Below are 23,736 nucleotides of genomic sequence, written 5' to 3'. Positions count from 1 at the left end.
TGATTTTAGGGTGGGGCATCCTGCTTATTCTGCCTGCCCTCTTTATTTGAATTCCCTAAGCTTGAGATCCAGGTGCTCCAGGGTCATGTTTCCATTCCAGTTTCTGCTGAAAAGGAGAGAAAGGTGATCATGTCAATTTCTGGGACAGGCCACACAAAGTCACGTTCCTTTGCCAGGTCAATGCCTTTTTGGATGTACGCCTGTTTTTATCAGTGACTGTCTTAGGTCAAGGTTACTAAATGCCTAGACTGTATCTCCCCTTTGAGGAAGATCACCATATAGCTCATGGGAGAGAATGACATTGGCCTTCTGATGGCTGTCAGTTGCTCTCCCTAGAAACAAGCAAACAAGACATATTTCAAAAACTTGAAACAGATTCTAACCAACTGAGATATATAGGAATTATAGCACTTGATCACTAACTCGTTATTTTTTCAATTACAGTCATTTTTGCTGAGCGAAAAAGTAATCTCATTGAGGGAAATAATGTCATCAAAATGGGCATTTCTGAAGGCTGGAGAGATTCAGCCAAATGAACAGTCCTGCCTGTGTAGAAAATGCCCTTATGCTATTTCACTTCTGTAGAAAATTCAACTCTCCGGAAACCATCAAAAAACTAAGAAAAAAAATGCAGCCAAAATTAAAATTGCTAACACCTGCTATTATATTAAAGTTTTCTCTCTTGTGCAAAGGAGGCTCATTCCGTTCAGTCAGGGTCTGTTTCTCTCTCTATAATAGATGCCAGGTATGATTCGAAGAACTCTATGTGCATTAATTAATTGAATCCTTGCATAACTCTTCAGACAGATACTCACTGTGCTCCCTTTGCAGGTGAGAAAGTATAATTCTGGAGTGACTCTCAATAGCTCGGTTATCCTGTTCACAAGCTCCCATCGAGGTAGAAGCAATAGATTAGGCTAGGGGTTGGCCTCACTGGTGAGGAAGACAGACTGAGAGCAGCAACAAGGAAGGTATGGAAAATAGATGCAGGGGCGCCTGGGGGGCTCAGTGGGTTAAGCCTCTGCCTTCGGCTCAGGTCATGATCTCAGGGTCCTGGGATCGAGCCCCGCATCGGGCTCTCTGCTCAGCGGGGAGCCTGCTTCCCCCTCTCTCTCTGCCTGCCTCTACGCCTACTTGTGATCTCTTTCTCTGTCAAATAAATAAATAGAATCTTAAGAAAAGAAAATAGATGCAGAGCAAAATCCTACCCGAGGGCAGTCACCAACAAGTGATTATGCAAATCAGCAAGAATTAGCCTCTCAAATTATTCCGGAAGTTCAGGATACCATTTGTAAGCTATAGAACTGATAGACAGGGTTTATGGATTTATAGTTATATTTATAAATGAGTTTGTAATTACAGATACTAATCTTTTCTAACTAAAAAGCCCTGGAAATCCAGCCGAAAAGGGATTATACTTAATACATAAAGTGGCAAGACCATAAAAGAAATATACAAAAAGATATCTATTTCCTATGTAAGAGCAATAATCAGTTATATACTCTAACCATAAAATAATTCATTCAGATTAATATCAAAAACATACCCAGCGTATCGATAAGAAGCAGCAAGGAACTTCTATAAAGAAAACTGCAAAGTTCTACCAAGAAATCTAAAACATGATTTAAACAAATTAAGATACTGACTTTGGTTCTGGATGAAAAGAAATAATGTTATCAAGATTGTAATTCTTTCCAATTGAATGATATGCTGAAAGAGAACTCAGTGGCAAGAGAGAGGAACCCATACAAAATTAGATTAAGGAAAGCCCCCCCTCCCAAGATCCTATTTACAAACTCGAAGTCTCAGTATTATATCGAGATTGAGACACAGCTGGAGCCAGGATTCAAACGATGGTAGGAGAGCGTGAGTCTGTCCGCTGGCTTTCCTCTCGGGCCAGCTCTCTCCACGTGGCTTCAGAACGTCCGTGGGTGGCTCCAAACCAGCATCACCCTCATAACTGATTATCCCAAATGAAGAGAAAATGAGCCACCAGTGAAAAAATAAATGTAGGTGATGACCATCAGTGATGATGATTAATGGCTTGCGCAGGAAAAGGAGAGCCGCTCAGACATTCCGTGCCCGGCCGAAGGAAGGAAGTACATAATACCTCTTAGGAAGTGTTCTGCTGCCCCCTCCCCCCGCCCCAGAATCAAACCTGAATCAGAGAAAACTCTGGCTCAACTATGTAAAAAGAAAAAATACACACACATACAGACATACATGGAGAAAAGACTGGATAGAAATAAAACAGAATATTAAGAGTGGTTATTTCTGCATCAGGTATTTTTTAAAACATTATCTTTTACATTTTCCTGCATTTTATAGATTTTAATATGTACCTGTTTTAATTCTAACCAGTGAAACAATAAATGTCTATTTTTAACATCGATAAAGAACTAAGACTTCATATAAAATGCATGTTTAAGTAATGATGCATCTGAATGATGAAGAAAATGGTACTTTTTTCATATGGGGAAGATATGGAAATACATAGTATCACAGGAAAAGTTTTTCATCAAAAACGTCTAACATGATGGGTCCCTGGTGTTTCGAGGGCGAAGCTTCAGGTACCTGCAGAGGCTTCTGGGGATAACTAAACTGTTGTGATGTTGCTGTTCCGCATGTTGCTGGCATTCTTTTCTATGTCCACGGCGATTTCCTCCAATTTCAAGCCACAAAACAGGACTGTTGACTTTGTTTTCTTCTTTGCAGGCCTCCAGACGGTGGGGATATTCCGAGTTGGAAGCTCAAAAAAGAGAGTGAGACAGGTAAGTGAAAAGCGAAGACTGTCTCGTACGTTTCTTGACTTTCAATTGAATTACTTTGCGCGAAGCTCCAGCTTCTGCAAATTCATTTCAGAGTAGCTCTTCTGGATCCTCCCACCAATTACAGGATAATTGACTCCCAAGAGGTGAAAGGCAACAACAACTCAGAAGCTCAGAAAGGTTGTGATGGAGTTAGGATCGAACCTTTGAAATCAAAACGTTTGGATGTGTTCATCGTGTGTCCAGCCAAACAAAGATAATTTATAAACATTTTATTGAAACTATAAAAGCAGGAGATTCAGAGAGCACCTAATTAGGAAGGGATAATAAATAGAAGACAATTGTCTAGCACTTGTTTTTACTAAAACGTAATGAAATGATGCCCTTAACATTCCCTTCATGTAAGACGCCGTATTTATAGTTTTACTTTCTCAAAAAGAAATCATTCTTATTACATTTTCGTGGAACCACTGGCACCCCCCACCCCCAACTCATTGTACACGCGGGGACCGTGCCCCTTGCTCCTTGGGCGTCGTACAACATTCCCGCAACAGAAGTTTGATGCTAGACCTTCAGGAATAGGTTCCTGTGAGTGGGCAGGTAATTGTGCTCATGACGGCTTCACAAAAGGCAAACCGCCCTTTGAAAAAAGAATTCGTTTGTTGGCTAAAAGAAAATTAAAACATGACGTTTCCTCCATTGGTCCCAACAGACAGCCGTAAGGAACGCAGCAACTCAAAAATGAAGCCAAATGAAAATAATTTTTAGCTGATAAAGCTGAAGGAATAATTGTTCATAGTGTTGAAACTAACTGAAATCAACGCCCCCGATACTTCTTTTTTGTCAAGATAAAAGGGGCTGCCAAAAGGAGTCCTTTTTCTGTTTATTTGGTGGGTTGCCTTTATTTGGAATAGCCACACAAGGGACTACAGAACATACAACACTTTGCCACAGGGCTTGCAAGAAGGAAGGGAGCATGATAACATTCTGGGACCCTCTCACCTGGGCAGAGCAGCAGAATATTTTCAAAACATTATCTTACTGACTCCAGCCACCAGCTGGGAGAGGGGCCCCTTCGCCTACTTCTTTCGAGGCTTAGAAAAATTAAGAAACTTAATTCAAGATCACACAGTTTGCCCCAGGTTCGGTTCAAGCTCAGGGTTAAACTCAAGATCCCACAATTTAGATTAAGCCTCTTTCCACGGTCCATTCTTTCTGCATGTGCGTGTGCTGGGGAGAGAACCGTGGAGGGTTTGAGTGATCACAGGGAGGAGTGGTGCCAAGGGGGAGACTTCCGTTCTGGCTGCCTCCTGCACACTGACGATGAGTTGCCTGGCATCAGTGGGCAGCTCGGGACGGGAATGGCATTCTCACCAGGCGGAGAGGTGGCTAGTCTCAGAAATTAGTCCTCGCTTGCATCTGGACCCACCAAAGGGAAAACCTTTGCATAGAGATTTATTTAAGGATTATCCAATCAGAATATAATTTGTGGTTATGGAGACTTCGATTTCCAGGGTGACGTATCCCCTCACCCACCATTTTACTCTTGAACATCACTTCTTAGCACCTTAGACTTCTTAATTCGGAACAGTTGTCACAATATTAACAGCTAATGAATCGTCTGTGGGATTACCAGTTGCTCACCAGTCTCTCCAGCAGCCTGAGAGCTGGGGAGGGGATAGGGACATTGCCTCTTTGTTCCCTAGCGTACTTGGAGAGCCTAGACCTCGGCCCGGTACACGGGAAATCAAGTGAATGGATGAATGAGTAAGTGAACCTGAACTCTTACAGAAGCGTATTGCATAGAGGAGATTCAGGAACTCACGGAATTATTTCTACAGCAGAAAACAATACATAGGAGGAGTTGAGCTGTCGGTCATGGAAGGTGGCTGCAGAGTTATGACCCCCTTCCTCTTGCTATTGTGCTTTCATGTTGTCATAAACGCTAATGAACCTAGGATAACGAATAAGGCAGGGACTCCCTTTGGGAATTGTTAATAAGGCTCCTTTGGCTAATCTAAGGCAGCTTTTATTTCGTAATTGTCATCTTTTGAGGCTTAGTCACAAATGGCTTATCGGGGTTTTTAATTTCATCGTGCACAGCAAAAAACCTTGCTTTCTTGTTGAGTATTTCTGTAAAATGTCAAAATTCCAACCTGGTAGGGTCGCTGACATGCAGAACTGCTGTATGATAGATGAATTCCTCCCTCCCACATTCACCCTTGACCTAACCCCCTCAGCTCTTTCCTCCCAACCTTCTGGATGTCATTCTCCAGCCCTTCTGCTTGCATCATTAACAGTAAACCTACAGATACGTTCATTTAATAATGCATTTATTTAATAATGCACAATGATGCATATATATATGCGTGTGAAAATATATTCATGGTTAGACTCTGTAGATCAAGGCAACACGTTGTTTTCTCCTCCTTTCTGGTATCTGTGTAAGTTTAAGACCAGATACTGCATGTCCCCGCACTTCGTTTGCTGGGTTCTGAACGTTGAGGTGTGGTGTCGTGAGACTGCCATTTGAACCATTGTTTTTCCAGTTACGTGAGGAGTTTGACCGTGGGGTTGATGTCTCTCTGGAGGAGGAGCACAGCGTTCACGATGTGGCTGCCTTGCTGAAGGAGTTCCTGAGGGACATGCCGGACCCCCTTCTCACCAGGGAGCTGTACACGGCCTTCATCAATACTCTCTGTGCGTAACACGGCCATTTGCAGGGACGTGGCCAGGGATTTACTGGGATGTCCGACTCACTCATTGGACCTTGTACATGTGTTTCCCAATGACTTTTTTTGCTTCTTATTTTTTGGTCTCTAATGAGTGGGCTCTTTGGGGAATTTTCTGAGATTTACCCTGGGGAGAATTAGCAAGAGGAAAGTTGCCATAAAACAAACAGGAATTTGGGATGCTTTCAGATGACCCCAGCCCAGTAGAAAGTGCTATAAATTGATGCTTTGGAGGGACAGCAAGAGCTCACATTGAGTGTGTGCCTTAAAAATGAGTTTGTGTTTCTGGTATGAGGAAGGAGGGAGCCATAGGAACCCAGAGTGAGGAAAGGGGGCAGGCAACATAACAGGGAAAGCAGGATGGCATAGCCCAGTGGCAGGGCTTTCAGTCTGGCTGCTTGGGGGCTATAGACCCAGATCGCATGGAGGAGAAAAGGAGGAGGAGTGGGGGGAGGGACAGGCCAGAGCTGTGACAGTCTCCATATTTTTCTTCCTCCAATGCCACAATTCAAACAGGATCACGGAAGGGCGTGAAGACACTGCCATTGTGCCCTGGCTTTGGTTATTGCCAACAAAAAGTCAATTCCTTGTGGATTCCTCAACAGAAAAGGGCCTCAGATCTGCTATAAACTCAACTTTTAGAATGTTCCCCAACTCCCAGTCACTGTTAGTAAATATTTACTGAAAATGAAAGACCGCAGTCTACAAAGTAAATGATGAGAATGGCGGGGAAGGGAGAGAGAAGAAAGTAAGGGAACTGAAGCTACCTTTCTCCCCCCGGGATGAGAATGCTCACTCCAGATGGTTCATTTCCCCACTTCTACTTTATCTTTACGCCCTTCGTAGGACCTTGTGCTAAATTGCTAAGCCAGCGGGAGAATGGGTGCAGTGGAACGTGACTGGCCTGGCTCATCCCTTTCTGAAAGGGGTTGAGAGGGGCCTCTTCTCGGGACCTGAATAGTGGGAGTTCCCCCTGGAACTTACTCAGAATGCCTCCTTTTGCCTTGCTTAGTGTTGGAACCAGAGGAACAGCTGGGCACCTTGCAGCTCCTCATCTATCTTCTACCTCCCTGTAACTGTGACACCCTGCACCGCCTCCTCCAGTTCCTCTCCATGGTGGCCAGGCATGCCAATGACAACGTCAGCAAAGATGGGCAAGAGGTATGACGTGCCCCCAGCCGCCCTAGATGCTGTGACTCTTCCTTTTTTCCAGTTGCAGAAGAGTGGGCCATCAGTTTGATGATCTGCTTCACCTGGAGGAAATGGCACCTGCCCTTTCCTGACCCAGTTGTTGATGGAGAAGGAGAACGAGTGCAGGCTTTTTTCAGGAGGGACGGTTCCCAGGAGCACATAGGCCACTGACGTCCTGTGTTTCCAGAATGCTTCTACACGGGGCTGCCATTTTCCCTGACGATGCTTTACGCAAGGCCTTGAATTTCCATTTGTGTGAAGAAGAGCAAAGAGCTATGGAGGTGTTTACAGCTGTGAAAAAATGGAGTAATGGGGGCAAGGGGAGATTGCTGTCATTGTCATTAATTTGATCTGCTTCCTTAACTTGGGGCCCCACTATGTCGTCACCTTGTGATTCTTCCAGATTGTCCCTCAAGCTCCCCCCATCCGCCCTACGGCTAAAGGTGTGCTATCCTCCTCTTAAGAGGTTCTTTCTCTCCTTAAACCCTTCCCCCCAAATCAACTGGCTTAAAGCCATGGAGAGTCAGTCCTACTTCCAAACCTGGTGGAGAAGGAAGTAGAAGGATCTAGAAGGCCTGATCTACCACCGCCATGCATCTCGATGCCACAGCGTGTCAGCTACTGAACAGATTCTGCACAGTCCCGTGGGCCCTCCTGGGATGTTCTTGTTGAACCTAGTCCCCACTCGGGCCCTAGGGTGACTCCACCCCCTGCCCATCTGAGGTCCTGGGGTCCGGTTCTCTTTCGTTCATATGCAGCCATATGCTTCAAGGTGATTTTTGGTTTCACCCTTGGACAAAGGAGATGCTGGCTTCAACTTTAGGGGACCAGTTAACAAGCAGCCTGTTCCGTCTTCACTGTAACAAGAGATCTGTTTCCCTTTTTGGTACGATCCAGTCATACTTCTCCTTGACCTTGGACTCCCCAGGTGATCTCAGACCCTTTCCTGTGCTAATAACACTCATTACAAATCAAACGCGAAGAGGCCAAAGGCATTCCTAACTTAGTCCACTGCAGAACCTTTTCTTTTCAATCCTTGTTAAGCAGAACTCAGCCCTATGGTGGATTCGGTTCTGTATTTATCACGTTTCTTTCCTAAAAATCCTGGTCCTATTTTTTGTTTTCCACTTTAATCGGGAAAGGCAGTTCTGCATTTCTTGATGTCATCCTCGCTCTTGGTGCGAGAATGGAACTTTCCTGACTTAGCCATGTCTCTCTATCGTAGTTATAATTAGTGAACCCTCTGCTGGCTTCAGGCTTCATAATATGGTACCGACACCTTATTTTAGCAGACACAGCTCTCCCCGGGATATACTGTAATTCTCATAATTGTTAAGTGGTAGTTGGACTCCCCGCCTGGGTGTCATCCCTTATCAGCTATGGATGCAACGCAAGCTGTGGAATCACCTGCCAAATCACTGGGTGGAGGCAGGACCCTGTCTGCGTTCCTAGGCGCGCCAACCCCTTCTCTGATGCTCCTGCAGTAGCGTGGGAGCAGACAGTCGGGTCTTAGGTGACGAAGAAGAAGGCATCGATGAAAGCAGGAAGTCCGATCGAAGCAACTCTTGCTTTTTTAGAATCCTTTGCAGACACTCTCTCTCAGTCCAAATGCTGAACGAAACCCCATCACCCAGGCCCAAAGGAAGAAAAGATTCCAGGCTGGGGACCGACGCCCTTTGGCCTGTTGGCACCGTAGCTGTCATGGTCCGATCTCGTGCCAGCTGCCAGCTGAGGCTTTATACGTTACGGTCAGTCCTCCACTGCACAAGGCCGCTGTCGCTGCCTCCGCATTTTAGAGGTGGAAAGCGAGGCCTAGAGGGGTTAAGTAACTCCGCCAGGGTCCCACAGGGACACAACCCTGGGGGAGGCACCCTGGACCCCAGAGGCACGGTAGATTTGCAGAGTGAGCATGACAGGACCCTAGAAGATGGCAGGAGAAAATGTGGAGGGAGGGGCTCGTCATTCTCATTCACACAGCCTTCTCGTATGGAATAGTGGTCGGAGCCATCCAGTGACCAGTGAAGTCGCAGCTGTGGCTCCAACCCAAACTGGTCTAGCTTACTAAGAAGACAGGAATCTAGACTAGGAATTAGGGGGAAAAAACCCATGGGTCTAGTTGGGGGTTTTCCAGCCTCCGTAGGATTGATATTTGGGACCAAGTAATTGTAGGGCTGCCCTGTGCATTCTGGGATATTTTAGCAGTGTCCTGGGCCTTTATCCTAAATGCTTGATGTCGGTAGCAGCTCCCTACCGTGCCCCTGTTGTGACGACCAAAAGCATCTCTAATTGCCGAGTACCCTGTGAGGGGTGGGGAGGGGGCAGAGTCACCCCTGGTTGAGAGCTTTGGGTAGCTTCATAACTAACTGACCAGGTGTTCTTGGAGAAATCTATTAACCTCCCTAAACCTGAGTTTCCTTATCTGAAGTTTGGGGATACAGAGTCTCCACCCGGCACGGCACGGTGGTTGGGAAGACTGGTTTACTCTAATGTGACAGTGTCCCGGGAACAGCAAGGCTGTACGGGGAAGCATGAGTTTGCAAGTGCTTCTATGCACTCGCCACCTGAACCCTGAGTCAAAAGGAAGGACCGGCAACCAAACGTTAAAGTGGCCGGGGAAGGAGGAGGAGAGGTTCTCGCGTCCGTGGAACGGTGAGATGTCCCAGGCGAACAGGCAGCCCACGCAGCCATCTCGGTTGGAGTAGAGGCTCTGGAGTGGGAAGGTCCCGAGGACGTTCTGAGAGGAAATTGGGCTGTGTTCATGGGGTGCCGAATGCCTTTGTAAGGGGGTAGGTGCTGCGTTCCTTTAAGCCCTGAACGTTTGGAAGGATTCCGCTAAGGCTGTGTGACCCATGCTGTAGATTGGTAGAGGCGGGGGGAGAGAGAGCGTTGGGAAGCCTCTGTGTGACTAGCGATGTGGAGACCAGCAGTTCGCGTTGTCAGTGTCTCCATGGAACAGTGGCCTTGGTGTTCGAATCACTCACGTCCTGGGCCCCGATCTGAGTGTTGTTCCGGAATTGTCCAGTTGCTGTTCCTGGGGTGCTGCGGCCCCAAGGAGGTGGAGGAGGGGAGGACACAAGGCAAGTGTGGAATTAGGGGAGGCAGTGCAGGGTCAGCCCAGAGTCTCGGGAGAAAGGTGGCGAACACGGGCCAGGAAAGTTAGGAGTGGCTTCCTGGAGGAGACGTCTCGAGGGGCTCGAGTGAATGGACCATGTAAGCCCTGTGCGGGGATGGGGGTTAGCCGAAAGCCCCTCTGGTCGGAGTTCAGAGTGGAGGGAGAGGAACTGGCGGTTGCTTGTGAATATTTTGTCGGTGGTGGTTTGGCACGAGTACGTAGAGGCTATGGGATGGGTGCACTGCGGCGAGGCAGGACTCCAGCTGTCAGATATGCTCCAGAAACAGAGCAGCCTTCAGCTTTTCCTCTGGCCCGTTCGGTGCTCGGGCTTAGACAGGTTCTGTCTCCGCTGGGTAGTGACTGTGGCTTGCAACGTGGAGAGCTGCGGTCAGAGAGCATCGAGGAGCTTGGAGGCTCCCATGCTCCACCAGCGCCTCGCTGCACAACCCGGTTTCTGTGACCTAGAGGAAGAGGGAAGAGAACAGAGTTGGGCAGGGGAAGGTCTCAGCTTCCTCCTCTATGAGATGAGCATAATGTTTCCTTTCTAATCGGCACTTGCGGTGCCCTGCATCATTAACTAATAGGATCTTAATGATTTTGACAAGAAGGGCGTGAGAACGTTTGTTGGCTGGGAAATTGGGGGGAAATGATAATGGCATTTCGCTGTCTGTGTTCACTTTGTCTGATTCCATTTTATTTGCTTTGCTCCTTGGGGAAAAGAGAAATTCCCAAAGGGAAGAACGATTTCCTTTCTTTAAGAAAGAATACTGCAGGAACATCACTGAAACCTCTTGAGCCGGGGGGGGGTGGGGGGGTGGGGGGGAACCTAGTGGTTTTTCAGGTTGTCTAAGATTGCTCTGGTATTGAAGAAAATGTGGTGTGGATATGCTCGTTTTTGGTGGGAGAGTCCGTAGCCGGTCTTCAGTTCTTCACAAAGTCTGCGAGGCAGAAAAGACCTTATGAGCCACCGGCATAAAACCAGGATTACTGATCTCTGAGGAGGTGTAGACCGTCAGGAAATGGAGGTTGGCTTTGGAACTGGAGCAGAACCAGGGTGTCGCCCTCCTCACCCCAATCCCAGCCCTTGCTTGAAAGTTTAGTTTTCCCATTGCCCCATGCTGTGACCAGGGGGAGGTGCGGGCTTGCGAGGAAGATTGGGGCTGGCTCCTCTGCTCCGCCCCCGCTCCTGGCTCCGGGCTCTGGGCATCACTTCCCTGGGTGTAAAAAAAAAAAAAAAAGACAACAGCCCGGCTGCTTCCCCAGCTTATAGCGCGAAAGAACTGAAACGGCCTGTGGAAAGTTCCTAGTCCGGTGACCGTGCATGCCAGACTGATAATCAATGGGAGCGATTCCTATTAGGTTTAGAAAGGCTCTGGGATGCTTATTTAATGAAGATAAATTCGGTCGTTTAATTGGCTGGCTCATAATTAGCTCATGAGCTGCCCCCAAGGGCACGTGTTGTAACCTAGACCCCCGTAGAGGTAGATGCAGGACCACAGGCTGCAAAGCTGGAGGCTGTCTTCGAGCGAGTCCCCTTTCCAGTCTCAAGCACAGTAAAACAAAAACAAATCACAACCCAACAAATAAAGCATTAACAAGCCACAGCAGCATGGTCTACAGCTGGAATCTCTGTGCCATTTTACGGACGGATTGGGTTGCGCTCCCAGAATAGCAACAGGGGAAGGAGGGAACGGAAACAGGGTTTTGGACTGTCCTTGTGCTAAACATTCTTTTAAAGGAAAACAAAATCTCCTATTTGTTAATGTTGAAAAAAAAATAGGAAAACCCTGATACGACTTTAAGGGGGTAGAGGGAAGCGCTCCAAAAGCCTAAGTTCCAAAGGGATGAATTTGAACATGACACATAGTTGGTTTTATCCTCAGCCGTAAATTTCCAGGAAGAGAAAGGAAAAAGCAAATGAAAAAATGGCAACTTTTATATCCATGAAGTAAAATGCAGAAGAAAAATAATCAAACAGTCCTACGGATAAAGAGTATTTCCGTGAAACTGCCCAGTGTTTACATGTGAAAGCATTTCACTTGGCAGGAGGCCTGAAAAACAGGCTCACCTTCTAAAAATAGCACCTGCCGTGTGCCATGCCAGGATCGCAGGCCTGGGCGGCCACCAGCTCCGGCTCAGGGCTCCCCAGGACAAGGGTGGGACCAGGAGTCTTTCTTGTGGCCATGAATCAGGACTCTCGAATTCTATGCTGGGCACCCAGGTGCCTCGCAAAGGCTCTGCACGTCTTCCCAGACCAAGCAGCCCCACCGAGCAGCCACAGTCCCCACACATATCCCTGTGTTCCTAGATTTGCAACTAATATCGACAAGAGAAAGAAAAATTTGTCTAGCCTAGTGGTTCTCAACCAGGGGCAGTTTTGCCCACAGGGGACACGTCGCCATGGCCCTTGCCTGCCTTTCCTGCAGAACCCCCCGTGACGCTGTTGGGGGGGGGCACGGGGGTGCCTGGATGTAGTTTACATGTTTCTGTTTTTGCATACGGTGTTCCTCCTACTGTGAAATCGTCCCTTGCCTCAGCTCCCCTGCTTTTTGGCCTAACCAACTCCATTCCTCTTTCATGGTTTTGTGCAAATATCACCACGTCTTTGAAGTGTCCCTGGGGCCGCCAGAGTTGATAGCTTCACACTTTGTACCCAATCCCTGTAATTGATATGTTTACTTCCCCTCTAGAAAGTGACCTCTTTAAAATAAGGACTGTACCGTGGTCGTTGTTGGGAAAATTTTAAATAATTCAAATCCACGAAAATGGTGTAGCCTGTGGTAGGCCCTGAGTGGGTGATTTAATAGAGGGGTGATGGGCTGATAGATGCCAGGATGGGCGGAAGGCTGGCTGGCTCGTATGGAGGGACGAGTGGTTGGTTGGATGGACGGATGCATGGATGCAGGCATGCATGGACTTCAGTATTTTTTAAAAGCACACAGAGAAGACATTTTATATAGTACCAGTTTCACAACGGATAACTTAGAGATGTAAAATTGTACTTAATATGCTATTGAAATGACCACTGAGCTATGAGAGTCAATCCAAGATATAAAACAAAAGGGAAGTGATGGTGCTCCTCATGGATTCTGCCAAAGGTGATATAGTCCTTGCAGGGGAAAAAAAAAAAAAAAAGGAAAGGAAAAAGGTCCCTTTGATTACCAACCCACCCAGCAGTTTGAAAAGCAAAAATAACACCAATCCTTGTGTCGTCCATTCTTACAGGTCACTGGGAACAAAATGACCTCTCTGAACTTGGCCACCATATTTGGACCCAACCTGCTGCACAAGCAGAAATCATCGGACAAAGAATTCTCTGTCCAGAGCTCAGCCCGGGCTGAGGAGAGCACAGCGATCATCGCTGTGGTGCAGAAAATGATTGAAAATTACGAAGCCCTGTTCATGGTAAGTGGCTCTCCTTGGGCAGGACACCTCGGTAAGCTGCCTCGTGGGGCTGCTGGGCTGCAGACCAAAAGTCACGCATGCCATCTCTGGTCTGCAGGGCCAGTCGTTGCCTGAATTCACCGGAAGCCAGGCAGTTTCCATAGAACTAGAAATGCACAGAGCTGTGGTGTCACTGGAAGTTTGTGATCCCACGTTTAAACAAACATACCCAAGTTATAAGTTGTATTTTGTTGTCGCTTAGACCATGGCTACATTTTGGAGGGATTTAATTATCCAGATAGCGAGGTCCCTGCTCAAAGTATTGATAACATCCTTCTTTGGGGAGTTATCTGTGGGCCTCCTGAATTCACGTAATCCGTAACCACCCCCCGTCGACGGCATCTCCTCCGAGGTCAACGTTGGTCTTACCGCCTCCGTGAAGCTTCACCTCTCTCTCCCATGTCCTTCTCATATCACTTCTTTGTCCCTTAAAACCCATCACTGTTCTTATTGATGTTTATCTTACTCGACATTGTGTTACAGTCGTTTATGACTAGTTCCCTTAGTGGTTTCTAAATGCATCTGAAACACGGGCTGTGCCCTTGTTATCGTCTCCCTGTATCCTCTGTACACGTTTGGAAGGCCCTCCATCTGGCAGGCACTCAATAAATATTTTTTGTATTTGTATTGAATTACCAGTTCCTGTTTTCCTTCAAAAAACTGCACTGCTTGCTCCAACTTCCCTTGAAACATTAGAACAGATGCCAAGCCTCTTCTATTTCTGTTTGCCGCTCATATCGCATGTCAGAATTTACAGGAACTTTCTCCATGTTTCCTCTCCCATTTCTCCTGTCAATTTGCAAATGCTCACCATAAATCTTCCCCTATTCCGCTAGAGCCTCGCGTGGCCGCTTCAGCCGAGCGTGTCAGTTCCCTCTTTTGCAACTCCTTAGTATTGTGTCTGCGTTGATCAAATGCCCTGCGTGAGATTTACTTCCACGCCCATGGTATTTTTGTCAGTTTGAAAGCCGGCGCTTTACACTCTGCCCTCTGCGTCGTACCTGTGTGATCGTGACCAAGGACCTCAGCGGTCAACGAGCATCGATTTCGGCTTTTGTGAAATGGGAAGGTTAAAAGTACACCCTATTTCCCAGGGTGCTTCCCAGAATCATTTGATACGTGAAAGCATTCTGCAGGCTCTAAGAGTCTATGTAAATGTTCATTAAGAATCTCGTCGGTTGGGCAACATGAGCTGGTCCAAATCTCAGGACTTCGGCACAAACAGACGTCAAGATCTTGTTGATGTGAAGTGTAATCAGACATGTGTCAGAGAGCTTTGCAGCTAATGATTTAGGGTCTTGAACTCCTGGCGTCTTGAGATGCTGCGATCCCCTAGGATGTTATGGGCCGTACCTAGAAGGGCCATCCATCACGTCCACTCAAAGCCCATTACACAGGCCATGCTTAACCACAAGGGAAGCTGGGAAAACGGATTCCTGCTGGATGCCCAGGAAGAAGAGAAAATGGATTTACACACAGTGGGAAAGTTCACTGAGGTAGGATGGTGTCTTGCTCCCCTCCGAGTCTCTGAAGCGCTGTTCTGTTTGCAAACAACGAACTCTCAAAAAATATGGAATTAGTCATTGCCTGTGTGTAAGTTTCGCACTTCAGCCAAAACCCTCATAATTAACTACATATTAGGATGAATCAAATAACTGAACTTTTCACCATTTTCTTCAAGTTTTAAGTCCCATGTCATCTTGCCAAGTAGTCTTGGCATGACTTCATGCTCGCTGGATTTTTTTTTTTAACAAAATAATACCTCTCACCAATCTGAATTCTGTTCTCTAAATTCCATATTCTAAGCAAATCAGGCATTTCTTTTCCACGCGGATACCAGCACAGCCTTTCCTGGCCACAGTTTCCTGCTGCCCGGACTATGGAAAACAGCAGAAGAACATCAGTCCATCGGTTCCACCTTTTCCAGCATTTTCTTCGCTTGCTGTTCTTGGGAGACGTTGATGCCCGGGGTCTCTGGGGTAGTAGCTTGCATTTGTGCCTTTCCTGGCCACCTGGTCTAAAATACACCCCCGCCGCCACCCCCATGTGCACACCCCCTCACTTCGTATTCCCTCTCCCTGCTTTTTCTCCGTGGCACTCATCACTACAAATACAGGGTTTTACTAAGTTCTCTCGTTTGTTGTGTGTTTCCCCACTGGAATGTGAGCTCTGTGACAGGATGAATTTGTGCCCGTTTCCACCTACTTTCTTTACTGCATCCCCCCTGTGCCTGGCACACGGCAGAAACACAAGAAATATTGGTTGAATTAATGAATGATTTGGTGGTAGTTCTGGAACATACAATTTCCATATTGTTAATTTTTACTCTGTATACATATGAAAAAGTTTAGACATGGAGGAATTAAGGATGCCTTTCCAGAGTAAGTTAAAATTAATACAAGCATTCTTGATTTCCTAGACAGATAATGGGGATTATGTATGGAGGGGATAAAAGGGAGGAGAGGTGAGATGAAGATCCCAGGCAAAGGCCAGTAAAAAGCAAACCGGCTCTGGAATCAGGAGGTTTTGCTCTAGTCCTTTCTTTGCTCCACATCAACTTTCTGAGATGTCTGCTTCTTTAGGTATCAGAGGACAAGGTCAGAACGAATGAAAACCAAGATCCCTTCTAGTTCTAAAATCTCCACGGTCCTGTGCCCTCGCCCCAACTTTACCTCTTTTATTTCTAGAAAGCACAAAAGAAAACGAACCTTATCACTGCGGGTCCTCTTGGCATATTTGGCATTTCAGAATCTAGTTGGTTATCCTCAAGCTGCTGGCTGGTTGGCAAAGCCGGTCCACGTGGGTGGACAAAAATACGGTGGTGTATGTCGCTGTTTCATTTTGTTTCTTAAAGAAGCTTTCAGAGTGAGCCCAATAATCCCAAGCAAGGATGTCTGAAGCCCAGTAGTAAAAGGTTGTTAGCCATCGTGCCATTTCATGGATTTGCCGGGGCGGGGGGGAGGGGGGCGGGGTTGATGAGCTCCGAAATGGGGGCCTTGCTCCCCATTGGCATTAGAAAGGCAGACTTGTCAGGAAGGGTGGCAGAATGGATGAAGTGGTCATGCAAACCCCCAGAGGCCCGGCGACCACTCAGACGTTTGTTCTGAGTGTTAATAATGTCCTCCATGTCCTGGTGTGGGGACTGCCTCTCCCATGCAGGAGAGGCATCTGAGTTAGTAAGAGAGGCCCGACAAGAGCCTGACTTTGTCCCGTCATCAGGAGAGGGGCCTACATTCAGAGGCTGGCGCGGGCTTTGAGAGGCTGCCTAGGATAGGCTTTCACACTGGTTGTTTGCTTTTCAGCCACTGGGTTGGAAATCCTAGAGCTGGAGACAGGTCCCGATAACAGCCCTTGTGATCCCTCTGTGGAAAACCGAGGCAGCAGATTGTTCAGAGTCACTCTCAAGCTTGAGCTCGCAGCAGAGGAGCGAGGAAACCACATCTTGGGAAACCCCCAAGGTGCGGGAAAGACCGTGAGCTTTGGAACAAGCTTGCAGAGATCACATCCTTGCTCGGCCATGTATTTGCTCTGTGACCTTGGGCCCATGCTCAACTTCCATGAACCTTGGTTTCCCGTTGTACCAAAATGAGATGAAGTTATCTCCTCTTTAGGATTATTTTGAGAATAAGAAGTGACATTTTAAGGTCCTTGGGACAAGAACTGACACATACTAGGCACACGGAAAAGATCGCTGGTGTTACTGCGTGAAATTGATAAGAAGCTCCCCTATCACGCACTTCCAAACGTGTCAGCTGTGTGGGGATGCCCACCGTGCCCGCTCTGTCCCACACGCCCACACGCCTCCTTCCTTCCCCGCTCTTCGGTTTCCTCTCACCCTTCAGCTCACTGTGTAATCAGTATACTTACTTAGGATGCATATTGAAACCCTAATAGAATGTAAACTTCTTGAAGACAGGGAATTTCACCTGGTTTATACAGTTCGTCGATGTCCCGTAAAGCAAACAGGTGCCCAGTAATGATTTGTTGAAATGCATTCCTGTTGTTTGTTTGTGCTTGGTTCCGTGCCCACGCCCCTTACTCCCTCACCTTTAAATCCTGACCCTGCATTTCTGCTATCAGCAGTTTCAAAACCTGATAACATAAAATGACATGCTCTGGGAATGCTGGAAATAAAAGAGAAGGCTCATGCCTACCTAGAAACCCTCCCCGGGATCATTGTAAGGTAGAAAACATTCCCCGACGAAACCGTTAGCGCGCGCGTTGTCCCACAAGCTGTTGCTTCCGTAACTGCTGTTGGCAATCCCAGAGAAAGCTCATCGTTGCTCCTAGAATGAATAAGAGCTTCAGAGCAGAGTGGGGGAAACTGTCAGCTCGTTCTGAGGGCCGATTCTAAATGATCCCTACCAGGGTTCCTTTCTTGGAGAGAGGGAAAGAGGAGAAGGCGCTACCCTTCCAGGCTGATGAACAGCCCGGGGTGCATTGGAGACGTGGGAAAGCCGGCGAGCTCCCAGCCCGCCGGGTCGTCAGCCCGAGCTGGGGACCAGCACCGCGCACATGGGAATTTTCATGAGAACCACTGGGAGCCAAGGGTCAGAGGCCGACGTGAGGATTCCAAGCTCGGAAGCCAAGCTTCCCTCCATGTTCCCTTCATTCCCTGACACAAACTGCAGGTTCTTAAACCGGCTTTTGCATGCCAAATCAAAGGGAGTCAAGTCCTGGCACAAGGAACCAGCCCCTACCAACATAGCCAGGTCATCATATATCCTGTCCATTTCCTTTGCTTATATATCGCTGTTTTTTAAAGGACCACTGTTTACGGACCAGGGGTCGGGCCGGTCATGATGAACGTCATCAGCTCATCTAAATGTCCCCACCGTGTCATGAGAGCAAGCCAAGGTAGTTTGCCCAAGTGATGCAGCAACTAAGTGAATTCTTTCTACAGCATGATGCCTCCCCGCCCGGAAGACAAGGTGCTTTAATGTGGTGTCTCGACTATAGAGTCCGTTTGCGGGGGAGAAAGAGACTGTGTTAGCCAGTTTGAAATGGGGAGCAAAGAAGACGTTAACCAGCATTCATCTCTCTGGACTAACCCTAACACCGACCCGCTTGCTGTTCAGGCCGGCGGGTGGCTGCAGGAGCGGGTACGTGTTCCTGCTGGAGCCTGCTCACCTTGTCCCTGCCCGCAGCGACAGAACACAGGTGTGCTGGTGACACAGGCAGAGAGGGGCAGAAGCAGGCGCCTGCGCAGTTTCTACCGCCTTCAGCCTGACGCAGTGGAGCGAGGACTGCTTGCTTTTTCTTCGTCTTCCTTCCTCCCGTTTTCCTCCAACCACAGCTCCGCGAGACCTGGGCTCCTTGACTGTATCTGTTCCCTCACGTGCCCCGGTTGCCAAACATGCTGCCTGACACGTATCAGGCACTTGAGAAAAATGTGTTGAATTTCATGCATACTGACCCTCCGGATACACCCAGAGCCCCTTCCCATAATGTGAAGCCGTCCTCGGCAACAGTCACACAGAAGGTTCTAGACTGGGCCTCCTCGTGGTTGAGCTTATACTCCCGTAAACAGCCCAAGAAATTAGTGATTTCTGTCAGCGCGTGTGCTGAGTTACAGAAATGTCATCATGACTTCCGGTGCCACTTGCTTTGGCTGGAAAGTGCTAGAGTTTGCAGCGCCGAAGCCTCCTTCCTGGTCCCCTGCAAGGGAATGAATTGGTATGGAACACTTGGAGTAACTAACGTTTGTAAATGGAGAAAATTTGAGCCATTTTGCCCTCTCTGTGGGTTATAGAATAAGCTACACCGTTAAGTGTTCTACCCTAGGCAACCGTTCAAGGTTTCATTTTTAATTTGATAGGGTGGATTTTTATTGTGACAGTTTTATTCCTTCGTATGTGCAGTGTTTACATTTTTTCTCTGAAGCAGGAGCGTCCAAAGTTCTTTTGATTTTTGAAATAGCATTCTGCTTTGAAGGAACACATGGAAATCTAAGGAGTTGAGTCTCCAGATAAACACAGCCATAAATGGTACCCTTGGAAAATATCTAAACTTACTACATAGTTGACCAAAACCCAGTAGAGATTTTGATGTGAGACAATAAATTGTAAGTGAAGACGGCGCTGAAGCTGGATTTTGTTTCTTCACTCCGATGTGCAGAATTGGTTGATGTTTTTTAAACTAGTGTGTTTTTCACAGTCCTCCTTTGTTTCTATTTTGCTATGTACAGAATCCCAGAAGAAAAAAGGATAAAATGTGTTTTGTTATGGAGTCATACTTTTCAGTTTTTTCTCTCTCTTTTTTAAAGTAATCTCTATGCCCAACGTGGGGCTCAGACTCATGACCCTGAGATCGAGAGTCACATGCCCCACCGACTGAGCCAGCCAGGCTCCCCTCATTTCTCATTTTTTAAGAAAGATTTTATGTATTTATGTGTGTATGTATTTATTTATTTGGCGGAGAGAGGATGCACACGTGAGTTGTGGGGGATGGGGCAGAGGCAGAGGGAAAGAGAGGGAGAGGTTGGGAAAAAAATCTCAAGCAGACTCCACACTGAGCTAGGACCCCAATGCAGGGCTTGTTCTCACAACCCTGAGATCATGACCTGAGCTGAAACCAAGAGGCGGTTAACCCACCGAGCCACCCAGGTACCCCTCATTTTTCCTTTCTCTATTAATGAGAACAACAGTTTATGAACATGTCAGAAAATTTCTGATGATCCTCAGTTGGGAAAGGAAATTTATTTTCCAACTCTAAAAATTAATAGAAAGGAGATTTTGCTAGAGCATGACACTGGTACTATTTATAAGCAGAGAGAAGCACCTACGCAAAGGTAGCAGAACCAGTGTACGTACGCCATGAAGACCAGTAATTCTGGGTTCTTCTTGATTATTATTTGTCGCCATTCTGACAACATTTTTTGAGCGCCCATTGGGTAGGAAAGGGCCCCTAGCTTGTGTTCTAGAAGAGTACAGTATTGACCTGTGAGAGTAGGTAGGTGAAGGGTCATTGGTGTGCAGGTGGGAGCTTCCGGAGAGAAAAGAGCAGGGAGCAAAGAGGAAGAAGAGGCATAATGGAGAAAGCATTTGACTGACTGCTGGGAGGAGAAAACTCAACTGCTGATGGCTGCAAGCAGCAGGATTATTACGTCACAGAAACAGCCTAAAGGGCGGGGCTTTAGTGGCTCACCTGCACTTCAGGTTCAAGACACTCCAGTTATCTCCAGCATCTCTTGCGGCCATCATCCCATCCACTGATGAGAAGAGATGTTTCAGGACCCCCACGAGGGGCACCCTGGCCAGGATTGGCACACATGAGCTTGCCCGAGCTGCGAAGGAGGCCAGCTGACGGAGAACTACAACCTTAGGAGCCCCTGTCACTTCTGGGCAGACAAGTCAGATGGTCCCTGCCCTCTGGCAATTTACCTTCTACGGATGTGACCAACGGAAGACTAGGTCTGGCAGAAGAGAAGGAACCAGAAAGGGGAAGCTACACGGGGTTGGTCAAGACCGTTGCAGCTGAGGGGCCAAGAGATCACAAACTTCAACTCTAGAAATTCAGGCAGAGGTCAGGAGCAAAGACATATCAAGAGGACATCCCACAGCTTAGTTACCCACCCAAAGTGTTAAGCAAAGGAGAAGAGAGTGATGCTTCTCTAGGAGCTCACAGGATAAGAGGCAGAGACGGATGACTGAGTCAAGAAAAAAGTCGCGGAATAAATATTGGCCGTCTCCATGTTATCTGCTTTTATTTGGTTCTTTTAAGTATTTGATTTATTAATTATTTTGTCTATTTCTAACAAAATTTCTCATTCTGAACCTCTTGGCAATTGGTAAGGTACTTTCACACCTGTTGGTCCTTTTGATCCTCATCACGCTTCAATAAAGGTAAATGGGACAGATAGGATATGCCTGGATTTTCAGATACAGGAACAGAATCCTAAAGAAGACTGTTGATGTATCCAAGTTTACATTAAGGAATTATAAGCAGCAAAGCTGATAAAACCTGGACCTTGGGGGCTATCGACTCTTCATCAGAAATTCTTTTGACAGCATTCTGATTCCCGCAGAGGAACATACATAGGAATGATCCGTCTGGGTATTTCTGACTTACCGTAAGCTCCTGTTTCCTATCAGCTCATTCCCTTGACTTGTGTTTTCTCTGTTACATACCGAACTTCACAGAAAATGAATGCTCATCCAATTGAACTGAGCCAGTAGTTTGAAATTTGTATTAAGTAATAGGAAATGAAACGTGCAAATAGGGACAAAGATTGGAGGGATTGTTGGGGAGACAGCACTGGAAGCCGTTATACGAATATTACAAGTCAGTTCTAGGCATCGTTTCAAATTCTCTACTCTCATTTTCCCACTGGCCCCAATTTTCTGTACCATTCCTTAACAATAAACAAACAAATGTGGTTTTATCATATGAGTTTTTAAAGCTGCTTTAAGTCATTTTGTAACAAGATGGGATATAAATAAACTAATTAAGATAAATGGATTATGTACACTGGAGTCAGTCTTAGCTAATACAGAGGAAAATATTACCTACCCTTCCTGTAGTACATGGATCCACATTTTGAAGCTATAGCTTTATACTTATTTTTAAAGAGCGTTTCCAAGCCAGAATGGCATCATGGGTCTTTTAAAAAGAAACTATAGATCGATTTATAGCACTGACCCTTTCTATTTGCATTTGTTAGCAAGTAAAAGTCATGTATGCTACATAAAATAAACCTCAATGATTATAATTGGTTGGGAACCGAGCCGAGTTGAGAGAGTAAAAACTCTGAATTATGGAATAATTTAACAGAACATTATGGAATGTTGTGTTTTAAATAATGATACTTCCTGTAACCTATTCTAATAGTGTACCCAAGTTAATAATTTATTGTTAGACACACTGTCTACTCTCACAGAATTAATACCATGATACCCCACTCCAAAGGATACGCATGAGGGTTGTTTATTCTTCAGTGGGAATGGATTAGTGCTTGGAACAAAATTTTTTATTACGTGTCTAAGCATAGAAAATTTTAAATTAAACTAACTAGATGAAAAACAAATATGTTTCCTCATTTGCTCATGGAAGTTTCTTTTACAAAGTGTTCAGGATATACGTTTTTGGCTTATATTATTTTCTGCTTTCTGTTCATTTTTCACAAATGAGTTCTCTCCTCATTTTTACCCTTCAGGCATTACTTTTTTTTTTTTTTTTGACAGATTGGTACAATAGTGTGTATCTGTTGGGTCGTGTTGCTCAAAAAAATTGCAGTAAAAATTATCAGTCTTTTGACGTTTAATTTAGTCGATAAAGTAGAGAATCGAACCCCTTAGCCTTGACCTAAAAACCCTGCCCCTTCTCTTCTCCTTCCCATTCTCATTCCCGGGGCCACTGGATTTGGGCACAGAGCTTTAAATGCCATCTATATGTGTCTCCCAAATTTCTCTGTCCAGCCCAGTCCTCTCTCTTGAACCCCAGAGCCTTATTCCCAGTTGCCTCCTACATCTCTCTTTCATTTGGATGCCCCACAGGCTCGCCCCCCCTTACCCTAGCGAAGCCGCCCTCCCAGCTGTGACCTTCCACCTCCTCCACCTGCAACTTCTCTGCACAGGTCAGTGTTAGGGGCAACCCCGTGCTTCCAGGTGCCTGCCGGCTCCAAACACCGAAAGCGTCTCTCCTCTCCTCCTCCTCCCTCTCCCTCTTTCTTTCTCTCTCCAGCCAGCAGATTAGCTAACGCGATCATGTCTATCTTCACTGTCTCCAGGATCCACAGATCCCTCATTGGCTCACCAGCCTGGTTCAGCCCCCCGCCATCTGTCTTCTGGCATAGCAGCAGCCCCTCTTGGCGCTCCCCGCATCACCCCTGGCTTCCCTGCGATCTGCTATCAGTGCAGCAGCCAGCGATGCCAGTTCACGTTAGTCTTCAGCTCAAAACCCCCCAGTGGCTCCCCAGCCACCTAGATTGAGAGCAGATGTCCTTATTCTGACCTGTAAGACTCCACAACATCTGGCTTTGGCTACCCGACCCACTTGCTACTGCTCGCCTCCTTCCTCGTTCCTTCCAGCCTCACTGGCCTCCTCTCTGCTCCTGACTCGTGATCCTGCTGATTTTTGCTTCCTTCTGCTTGGAATGATTTTCTCCAGTTCCTTCATCTACTTCAGTTCCCTGTTCAAGTGGCAGTTTCTCTGTGACCTGCCATCCTACTTAAATGGCACCTCTCTGTTTTGTTCATCTCCATCTCCGTGTGATCCGTGCTATGTTTGTTTGGTTTATTTGTTTAATGCCAGTCTTCCCATAGTGATTGTCAGTCTCAAGGAGACAAGGGTTCTCGTCTGTTTGGTTTGTAGCCGAATCCCCACATCCAGTGCCTGGCGGTCGATAAGCCGTCACCAAATATTTATGTAATGAATGAAAGGAATGAGCTGGGGAAAGGCCAGAGTGAGAAGCACAGTGGTTGCTGAAGTAGAGAGCAGGAGAGGGTGGCCACCAGGGGACAAGATGGCAAACACACGCCAGCGAGTGGGG

At 46.8% G+C, this 23,736-nt stretch overlaps 1 protein-coding gene across 1 annotated transcript in view; it reads left to right on the top strand.

Annotated features, from left to right (window-relative positions):
* The window catches only part of ARHGAP6 (Rho GTPase activating protein 6), a gene marked incomplete at its 5' end in the record, with an annotated part of 482,519 nt that overhangs the window by 438,925 nt on the left and 19,858 nt on the right, over positions 1-23,736 (top strand). Inside the window, 4 exons of the mRNA XM_080831214.1 lie at positions 2,716-2,771; positions 5,318-5,468; positions 6,513-6,661; positions 13,029-13,208. Coding sequence (XP_080687340.1) covers positions 2,716-2,771; positions 5,318-5,468; positions 6,513-6,661; positions 13,029-13,208 — 536 coding nt within the window. The remainder of the gene's footprint in view (positions 1-2,715; positions 2,772-5,317; positions 5,469-6,512; positions 6,662-13,028; positions 13,209-23,736) is intronic.

The sequence above is a fragment of the Martes martes genome, assembly GCF_963455335.1.
Source record: "Martes martes genome assembly, chromosome: X".
NCBI classification, from domain to species: Eukaryota; Metazoa; Chordata; class Mammalia; order Carnivora; family Mustelidae; genus Martes; species Martes martes.
This window is presented reverse-complemented; position numbering and strand designations above follow the sequence as displayed.